General features: G+C 37.2%; 1 protein-coding gene across 1 annotated transcript; it reads right to left on the reverse strand.

The window, feature by feature from the left end:
• Positions 1-322: 322 nt before the first annotated feature.
• On the reverse strand, positions 323-6,130 carry pygo1 (pygopus family PHD finger 1). The gene is made up of 3 exons (XM_084408852.1): positions 5,926-6,130; positions 4,827-4,912; positions 323-4,111 (listed from the first exon to the last, which is right to left on the reverse strand). The coding sequence occupies exons 1-3, from the start codon at positions 5,972-5,974 to the stop codon at positions 3,095-3,097; spliced, it is 1,152 nt and encodes a 383-aa protein (XP_084264978.1). The 5' UTR covers positions 5,975-6,130; the 3' UTR covers positions 323-3,094.
• Between the last annotated feature and the right edge of the window lie 4,197 nt (positions 6,131-10,327).

Here is a 10,327-nt window from a genome sequence, read left to right on the forward strand (position 1 = left end):
CACAATTCATATCTGTCTCGCCTCATCTTTAGCGTTTCCCCTCAAAATCAAACTTTATCATACTTAATCATACATGAAATAAAGTAGACAGAATATGTATTAGAAGTTTAGAGGTTAGTACATTATATGTGTTCTGCTTAATATTGCCACTTACATCTTCTACTACAATTATCCATTTCTGTCAGAATTAATTTTATGTTGGGTCATACTCAGTGCATAATAATTTGTTACTGTGAGACATGTTAAAATTATCGCACGTTTCAAATGAAACATAAATCAAAACTCAGTAAAATTAATTGACTGCATAGGGGAAAAATGTCTTTTTAAAATCAGTTTTATTAAGTTCAAATAACACATTTGAATAATGGCTTTTCCAAGGTTTTTCTATTAAACAAGGCTGTTTTTCACAGAGAAATATGAGTTATCATAAACACACAAGAGAACTTTAACTTACATTCAATAAACTTTATGTGCTGTACCAGCTTGGTTTTGAGGATGCCACAAATGTATTCACTTCATATTGTTCATTATTGGCTCCGTACATTCATTGTCCCGTTATATAAAATAAGTTCCATTCAAATATTCTCACCCCATATTGATAATTGGGTAAATGATTCACTGCACAATGCCATCAGCTCAGGATCTAAGTATCTATTAAAATACATTTAAGGCACCAGGGGTCAACAGTCGAATCTGGCCAATTATACAAAAATTGTTTCTACATTATTTAGTCTTTATAGACACATTATTACCTCAAAAATCACTACACTATGTTTAGATTATCTTGCTTAACAATTGAAGTCAGATCAGCAATAGTCGCATGAAGTTTACATTCACGATGCCAAAATGTTTTCCATGTTTTAAGACTTTTCTAAATTACAAAAAGTCCAAAATAAACAAATGCATTTGAGATTATAAATGGGCAAATATAACAAACACATTTCCAGACATTTTACTTTCTGGAGTTTCTTGTAATTCTCACTATTCTCAAAAGCAATTATCATCATACAGTATAACAATCTTAATTTTCTTCAAGCAAAATATAATTTCTTCTTTATCTATTTCCTTTGGGGTGAATTATGACCTGCACATGATTCGAGAGATTCACCCATGACCACTGCATCATTAAATTAAGATCATTCTGGGAGATAACTGGTTAAAAGGACTGTATTTTTGTCAATATAAATATATGTATTGTGCTATTTAATGCATCATGCCCGGAAATAAGGCCTTCAAGTAACAAATCCTCCTCAGTTTTGGCCAAAATAAAAATGTCAATCAACCCAGAAAAAGAAAGCGTCAAATAACAAAACTTACAAAAGTATCATCAAGTGCATCCAAAGTTTCAATGTCAACTTGTTTTCTGGCTCTCAAGATTTTCACTTCATTTGATCATAAAACAATCAAAGAGCAAAGCAGTTTGAAAAACTGTAAAAAGAAGGAATATTGCCAAGCAAAACCCATCAAAACCAGTAATATTGCTCACTAATACTAAACCACATGCCGCCGAAGTGAAACAAGACGTGATGATTCTCATCAGTAAATATGCTACATTCTACATTCAATGAGAAAGGCCCAATCATGTTAACTATTAAATGATCAGCATCTACAAAACACTCAAGTTTCAGAGCATCACGTATTGCTATGTTCGGCAGATTACTCGAGTTTAGATCTGACAGTAGAAGATCTTTCTGGATAAATAAAATGCTGCTTGTGATTTTGAGTTACTCTGAAACCTGAATACCGACTGTTAAGAGTTACAGCTGTAATGTAAGAAAACTAACCATTAAAAACAATCACAGATATTAAATGACAGTTTTTTCATACATTAATCAAGGCGAGCCAAAGGAAGACGTCTGACCGAGAACAATCACTGAAACGAAGGGCTCTTTCATGAGCACAGCCTGACCTTTGGATTTAAAGGCATTAGAAACATTAGACTTCTACACAAGGACTAATTCAGCCCAAAACAAGTACACTACTGTTCAAAACACTGGGGTTAGTACCATATTTTTTTCTTTCGAAAGACATAATACTTTTATTCAGCAAGGGCATATTAAATTAATCAAAAGTGACATTTATAATGTCAGTTTCAAACAAATGTTGATCTTTTGAGCTGTTTTCAACACTGATAATAATCATAAATGTTTCTTGAGCATCAAATCATCATATTAGAATGATTTCTGAAGGATCATGTGACTCTGAAGACTGGATGCTGGAAATTCAGCTTTGCATCACAGGAATAAACTACATTTTAAAACATATTCACATAGAAAACAGTTATTTGAAATTGTAATTTAAAAAAAAATATATATATATATATTTTTTTTTTATATATATATATTTTTTTTTACTGTATTTTTTTTATCCGGTAAAAATCTTGCAGACCCCCAAGATTTGTACAGTAGTGTATATTTCAAAAATTAGGCTATTTCAAATCATTTAATAACCTTCAAGATGTTCCCCTATGACTTTCTCCTTTGTGATTCACTAAAAAAAAAAAAAAAAAAAAGTAAATAGATCAAGTTTTAACAGTAGGAATAGAGATGCACGATATATCGGCCACCATGTCGGTATCAGCCGATATATGTTCATTTTTAATGTTATCATTATCGGCCCGATAAGAAAATGTGGCTGATGTATTAAAGCCGATAAGTAATGTATTATTTCCTTCAGCTGAGACTCTTCAGATGCTGTTCAGCATGATGCTTTTGAATTGCTTGAAATATGATTGGAATCACTTTAAAAAGGAAAATACAATTAAGTGCAACATGCAAGCCTGTCATATCGGCTTCATAAAATTACAGTGAGAACATTATAATAATTGTGTGTTTGGGACATGGCTTTTAATCGTGAGACTTACAAAAATTATATAAAAATTTGTATTTAGATTTATCAGCCAAAATATCGGTTATCGGCTTTGAAAATATAAAGAATTATCGGTTATCGGACAATATCGGTGCATCCCCTAAATAGGAAGATGAGATTAAGATTTTGGGAGAAATATTTTTGAGTAGAAACAAAACAAGCCAAAAGTAACTTTGGAACTCAGTTCAAACAGAAGCGAAACAATTGATTTGAACGTCAGTCTCAGTCACGACTGTCCTTCTCCGGTCACAGCAGGCGTCCCCGACACCTCTCTGGTTTTCCGCAGGTGCGCGGCGCTGTCCTCCATGCAGGAGTCGCAGCCCCACACCGCAGACATCTCCGCCGTCAGCAGATTATACGCCGTCTCCGTCATCCCTGTGCAAACTCTGTGGAACCATTTCTGACACGAGGCCTCGCACAGGATGGCCTCTTGGTCATCGTTGACTTCGCTCAGGCATATCCCGCACGGGTAGACGGGCTCGGACGAGGAGGACGTTCTCCTTCTGTTCAAGGCTTTATTATTGGTCAAAGCTCCGGTTCTGCGAGCTTGATCCGCCGACTTACTGGAGTGAATGACGCCGTTGAGTTTTCCCGCTCCCCCGTCCTGTCTCTTCGTCTTCAGCTCTGGCGTGTTGTCCTGAGGATTGTTCTCTTCACAGTTTTGACTCTGCTTGCGCGGCGAGGGGTTCTGCGTGGCGTTTTTGCTCACGGCTTCACTCGGGTCCTGTTTAGGCGCTGGCGTGCTGGACTTGGTGAAGTTATTTTGTTGCTGAGAGAGGTTAGGGCTCATATCCCGAGCCGGATTTCCCTCCGGACCGAAACCAGGAGCGCCTACAGGACTCCCGCTTTGGTTGAGATTTTGAAGTGAGATCTGATTGACGTGCTCTGATCTGAAGTGGATGCGGTTGTTGTTTCCGCCAGCAAACGGCTGCCCGTAATGCGGGTTCTCTGCATGACCGTAGTTAAATCCCGGTACCCGGTTGAAGACCACGGGCTGGTTTCGCATCTGGTAAGGAGGCCCGTAGGGAGAAGGCATCCTTTGGGGCATTTGCGGGGCCATCCTGGGCGGCCCATAGCCACTGAACCCTGGGTAATGCGAGTGTCCAAAATAAGGGTTAGCAGGAGGCAGCGGCTTCAGAGATGGCGAGTTGTAATTGTCATCGAAAGGATTGGCAGCTATTAGGTGATCTGAACTGGTGTTCGGTGGAGGAGCATATTCAGACAGAGGAGAGAAGGACGGCACCTGTGGAGAAAGAGACTTTTATTTTCACTGCTGAATATGAATCAAAACCTCTGATGCACATGACAAAGAGCAGATTTTCTTCATATTTACAGACTGCTTTTCTTCTAGATCTTGCCTCACTTGCTAATTAAACACATCGAGACCATGAAATGCCCATGAAAAGCTACTTAAAAAATTTGGGGTTGGAAAGATTTTATGTTTTTGAGTCTCTTCTGCTCACCAAGGCTGCATTTATTTGATCAAACATGCAGTAAAAATAGTGAAATATTATTACATTTTAAAACAGCTGTTTTCTATGTGAATATTATTGTAAAATGTAATTTATTCCTGCGATCAAAGCTGAATTTCCAGCATCATTACTCCAGTCTTCAGTGTCACATGATCCTTCAGAAATCATTCTAATATGATGATTTGATGCTCAAGAAACATTTATGATTATTGTAAAATGTTAAAAAATGCTTAATATTTTTTGTGGAAACTGTGATTCATTTTTTCAACAAATGGAAAGTTTAAAGGTTTGAAATAGACTCTTTTGTAACATTATAAATGTGTTTAATGTCACTGTTGATCAATTTAATGCATCCTTGATGAATAACAGTATGAATTTTGTTTAAAAATATCTTCCTGGCCCCGAACGGTTAAAAGGGAAAACTAGTTCTGGAACCAGAGATGCCTAATTCCGTCCTGCAGTTGATAAGAGAGTTTCATACAGTACCTGTGTGCTCGACTTGCGTCTCTTTTTATCAGGGATTCCCAGTAAGAGCCCAGGACCTCCTAAAACATCCAGCCCACCTTCACCTCCTGTAAAGTCAAAAAGCAAATTCAAATAAAATCATCCTCTAAAATATTTACAGTCAATCCAATACATATCATGTCTATAGCACTGACGTGTGTATATGACACAAGGTCCCCGTATGATGGCTTGATGGACAGTTCGATCCGTGGTTACACTTTATTTGATAACACTTTATTTTACAGTGTCATGGTTACATGTGGAATAATAACTATAAATTATGCATAATTACATGCAACTAAACCCTATTCCTAACTGTAAGCCTATGGTAAGTACATGTTTTAAAGTAATATTACTCAGTACTTAAATTGATAATTCCACTGTAACACAGACACCTTAAAATAAGTGTAATTATATATTTAAGCACGGAGTAACTACATGTACTTACTATAGGGTTAGAGTAGGATTGAGGTTTGGTTTAGGGTTAGTTGAATGTAATTAGGTATATTTTATAGTTATTACATGTATGACACTAACACTAAAATAAAGTGTTACAGTCTTACACCAACATTACATTAGAAGGTTACAACAGTAAACAGTAGCACTGCAGTGTTGTTAAACATGTTTCATTAGACTTTAAAAACTACACTTTCAGAAAATAAGACATAATAAACCATTTTGATAATGATGTAACCATTGCTATCATTTTCACTACCTTCTTGGTATCACTTTCACTAACTTTTGTGATTTCTGCTTTTTAATGTTACTTCATAGACATGTCATTGCCAGTTGTACTGCTGCATGATCTATTGATGTGCGTGTAATAAATAAACGTTGATATGATTTCTCTCGAATTGCTGATAAACTTCCCCCAAACTCCCTGTAAAGTAGCGTTCATCTGACAGCCTTCACTTTGAGGCCTGACATGCTCTCCTTTTCAGAAGCACGGATCTGAATATGTCGCAGTCTACTTTTCAGTTCTTCCCCAAAGGCCTGAAGGCCGACCGCTGCTGTCGCTCCGGTAATTAACGTTACACCGACACCGAATCAAAGCCTATAAAACACGGAAAATCCACGTTACCTCGGTTTCGTTTTAGAGAGAATGAATCTTTATCCTGCTCTGTGGACATTACAAGCTCCCTCACATCATGACTCAAACGGGAAAATGGTGTAACTTTGATGTCAGAAAGAGTGATTGTAGTCAACTCGTCTCGTTCTTCCCCCGTTTCACTGCAATCACGGCGGCGGCGGCGATCCGTGCGCGACCGGGAAGCGAATTTGCTATTCCTACTTTGGCGAAGGTTATTGCCATTAATATTCATGAGCTAAACCGTCGCCATTTGAAGTATAGAAATGACGTCATCAAAATCTATTTAATATTCATAAGACAAACGGTGCGACCCAATTCGCGTAATTATGTACTATTTTATGCCGTTTTGTGGTATAAATAGTGGGAGTAGTGTTCAAAAAGTACACTTTAAATACCCGGATGATGGAATTAAGTGTTGAATGTTGGACACTTCACCAACTCAACTGTCACCGCGGAGGGGGAGGGACTATCAGACTCCGATGTTGAGTGACAAAATAACCTTATAAAATTCATACACTACTCGGTTGAGTGCATAGTGCATAAGTAAATAGTGTATAAGTCGTTAGAAATGTATAGTGCGTCATTTGGGACACGACTACTTCCGCAGACCGCAGCGTTCTCAGAGCTCCTCATTAATATTAAAGAGGACGTCATAGTCGACGTCAGCACGGCCTCATTTATATGCAAAAAGTAAGCCTTCGCCATAGTAGTTTCGGTAATTGCACGAGCAGGAAAGCTGCACCCGTGTATAAAGTTTGGGAGGAGCAGACACCTTTGACTTGTTTTACGGGGCAGGTCACGGAAACGGGCGACTCCTCCGCTTGTGTTAGTTTACTTTAGCGCGATGTATGTCAAGGCTGAGTGAAAAGCGGCGCGTGAGGCGGGACTGTCGGTGGAGTGCGCGTGCGTGAGCGCAGTTCAAAGCACGTGTGTGTGTGTGTGTGTCTGAAGCATATACTGTAAAAAAAAAAAAAAAAAATAGATACTTTTATTAATCAAGTATGCATTAAATGTATCAACAGTGACATTAAAAAAACATTATTGTGAAATATTACAATTTTAAAAAATGTTTTCTATTTCAATATACTTTAAAATATATTTTATTTCTGTGACTCAAAGCAGAATTTCCAGCATCATTACTCCAGTCTTCAGTGTCACATAATCCTTCAGAAATCATTCTAATATGCAGATTTTTTTTTTTATCAATGTTGGAAACCGTTGTGCTGCTTAATATTTTTTGTAACCTGTGATACTTTTTTCAAGATACAAACTTTTGTCCAGTACTATGCATACAGTACATACATTATGTTTTTCTAAATACTAATGCACTTACTAAAAATTACACACACACATTTATATAATTCTTTGAGATTTTTTTTTTTTATTCTTAGCAAAGACCTCATATAAAATTCTTCAAGAGAAAAGAGACAACATTTGATACTTTTCAACATTTTTATTTAAACTGGAAATTTGTATAAACAATCTTATTTGTGGTGTTGGGGGGGGGGGGGGGGGGGGATCTACTGTAAATGTATACCTTTTTGGCATAAACATTACACCGTATTGCCGAACAGGAAAACAAATCTTCCAATAAACACATGGTACATGTATTTGAAAAGCACAGCAGAAGATTAACAAGTGGAATTTTATTTATTAAGAAATACATTCAGTTTTAAGGCTTAGAAAGATTTACTGCTGCAGTGCAACGGAAACTCACAGGAGCGAGACCTGCGGAAACCAAACATTCACTGCTTTCAGAAGAGTTCTCAAAGCTCTCCCGTTTCCCCTTCGATTTAGGCAAATTCAGAATAAAACACAAGAATGCAGAACAGAATCCATTCGAAAATCAAGAGAGTTTAAGCAAGTGCAGTTCACATCAGTACTAAATAAAGTGACATGAAACTGGATTTCCTGAGTAACATCACCTCAGTGAGGGTGATGGTGAACCTGGACATGCAACCTGAGAAGTTTTTATCTTGCATGAACAGATCATCTGTTTGGATGCATAACATGCCGTGAGGAAGAAACCCTTCAGCAAACGCAGCTCCTAAACTTTTGACATATTTTATGATGCTGCATTTCTAAATGTTTGTTGTGAATCAGCTTCTATGTAGCTAAAGAACTGATGCATGGAATTACACTTGCACACACACACACACATACACACAAAGAAAACGCCCAAAGCGAAGTCAACAATTTAACACAACAATCAATACTGTTCTAAAACACTAAAGCATATTCAAATTTATATCAAAAACAACAATTCCGGCATCAAATCTTCCCAGACAGCAACGTAGTGTCGGCCCAGATCCGGTACATGTGGATTCAACGCGAATCCGGATCTGGGCCGACACTGTGTTGCTGTCTGGGTTGCTGAAACAAGCTTAAACCAGCATTTTCTCCCCTGGTCGGGCTGGTCTGGAGTGTGTTTTCAGCAAGGTCTTGGCCACTAGTCAGGCTGGGAGACCAGCTAGACCAGTTTAAACCAGCAAAGACCAGCAAGCCAGCTTTGAGTACTTCCAAGCTTTTTTTCTTCAGCAGGGAGAAACCAAATATTAAGTCAGTATTTTCACAGAATATGGGGTACATCATCCCCAAAAAACAATACAATATTTCTCCTCCAGTGAGAAAAGTTATAAAAGGAAACAAAAGGCATGAAATCCATCATCTTTGGTTTAATTGAAAGTCATAACCGAGCCGGCGTAACACTGTTTTTGGTTTCCTGATGTCTTTCAGTACGTAGAAATCAAATCTACTTAGGAATATAAAGCTTTGTAACAAGTGAACAATGACAAAACACCATGCAAATGAATCTATAATACTCATCCGTGCAACGGTGACGACATTCTTTGGTTTCAGGCTGTTTGCTTTGAAAATATATATATTTTTTTAAACTGATTGTGTCTCTCTGATTGAAATGCATACAGTGGCCAATCAATTTCCCCTGATTGAGAAGAATTTCAGCCGCATGGAATGTTTATTAATATAATATAATAATATCTCTCTTTGTATATAATATTCATGTACAATAACATCCATGTTGAACGTGAAATTCTAATAAGGGAATCTGATAACTGCGATATTTGATTTAAGGAGGTGAATCTCATAAAGCCCATCAAGAACATTTCTAGCAGATATTTCACTTTAAAAGGAAAAGGAAAAAAATAAGAAATTATATTTTGCATTGCCAAACTTATTTTCATGACAATTGAACTATTAATTTATAATTAAAGATATGTTAATGAGAATTTAGGGATGAAATGTGCTTAATAAATGTCACAACGCAATTTGGTCCGAATGGTCCGAAAATAAGTTTCATGTTTCTTATGCAAAATGTAATTTCTTATTTTTCTCTTGATTTCGGAGTGAAATATGACACCTCGTTTGATCGCAGGATCGCAGGACGTTTTCTAAAGCAGCTCTTTTTTTCCGTTGGTCTCTGGGTGAAACATCTTTGGTTTGATTCAAGGATAATCTCATTGTCATCTCTTCATCCCAAAGACCAGCGAACATGAAAGAACAAATGAAAGCGCAAACAGTCCTGCAGATGATGGCGTGTCACCGTTGCACCTACAAACAACCCCAAACTAACCTGAAAGAAAAGTGCTACGCTCATGTTCCTAAATCTAAAATAGCATCAACTATTTCAAAAGCACTACAGTAACTAAAATGTGTACTCAGTAGTACATATACTGTATATCAAGAAAAATAGATATCTTTTGAGGCAAAAAGGTTTCATGGTCAGTCTACTCTTAAGATTTGATAATTATTTTTGGTTTTCTAGAACAATCATTCGACTGCAATCAACTGAATCTCCTGATGGTGTATCTACACACATTAAGGCCATTATTTAACGCTATCGGTTTTGCTGAACTGAGAAACGTCAGTTCAAGCATTTTTGGTTACTTCGTACTCAAAAGAAGAAGACAGGAAGAAATGAACTACGGAAAAACAAATCCATCTCCACAACAAACCACACACATTCAGTACGGGTCAACCGCCCTTGGACTCGAGGAAGATACCCTGTCGATAACAAACCATGTCACTACAAAACGCATGGCTTTTCAAATGATTCCTGAGATGAAGCAAATAAAAACACAACTACAGCTAAAAATCAAAAAGGTAAAATGAGGTAGTATAAAACAGGGACTATAAGAGCAAAAAATACACACATTCATATGACGAAATCACAAATAAAAGACAAAATACTCAATCCTACGTAAACGCTCAATTCAAAGTTTGACGTTTCTGAACCTGAGGTAGGTATAAAACACCATCCTAACCATGCGTGACGCAATAAATCTGGGAGAAAGTTTGATGAGAGGTTAGATAGTCCCGCCCACCGTGAAATCCTATTGGTCCTGCATATTAAACACCAACTATGTTCTTATTG

Source organism: Rutilus rutilus (assembly GCF_951802725.1).
Source record: "Rutilus rutilus genome assembly, chromosome: 5".
NCBI classification, from domain to species: domain Eukaryota; kingdom Metazoa; phylum Chordata; class Actinopteri; order Cypriniformes; family Leuciscidae; genus Rutilus; species Rutilus rutilus.

What these genes read in the sequence shown, in the direction of transcription:
- pygo1 (XM_084408852.1), bottom strand. Translation starts at nt 5,974, where the DNA reads ATGTCCACAGAGCAGGATAAAGATTCATTCTCTCTAAAACGAAACCGA. An exon ending in CTCTCTAAAACGAAACCGAG is followed by an intron (nt 4,913 to 5,925) that starts GTAACGTGGATT and finishes TTGACTTTACAG; the next exon opens with GAGGTGAAGGTGGGCTGGAT. An exon ending in GACGCAAGTCGAGCACACAG is followed by an intron (nt 4,112 to 4,826) that starts GTACTGTATGAA and finishes CTTTCTCCACAG; the next exon opens with GTGCCGTCCTTCTCTCCTCT.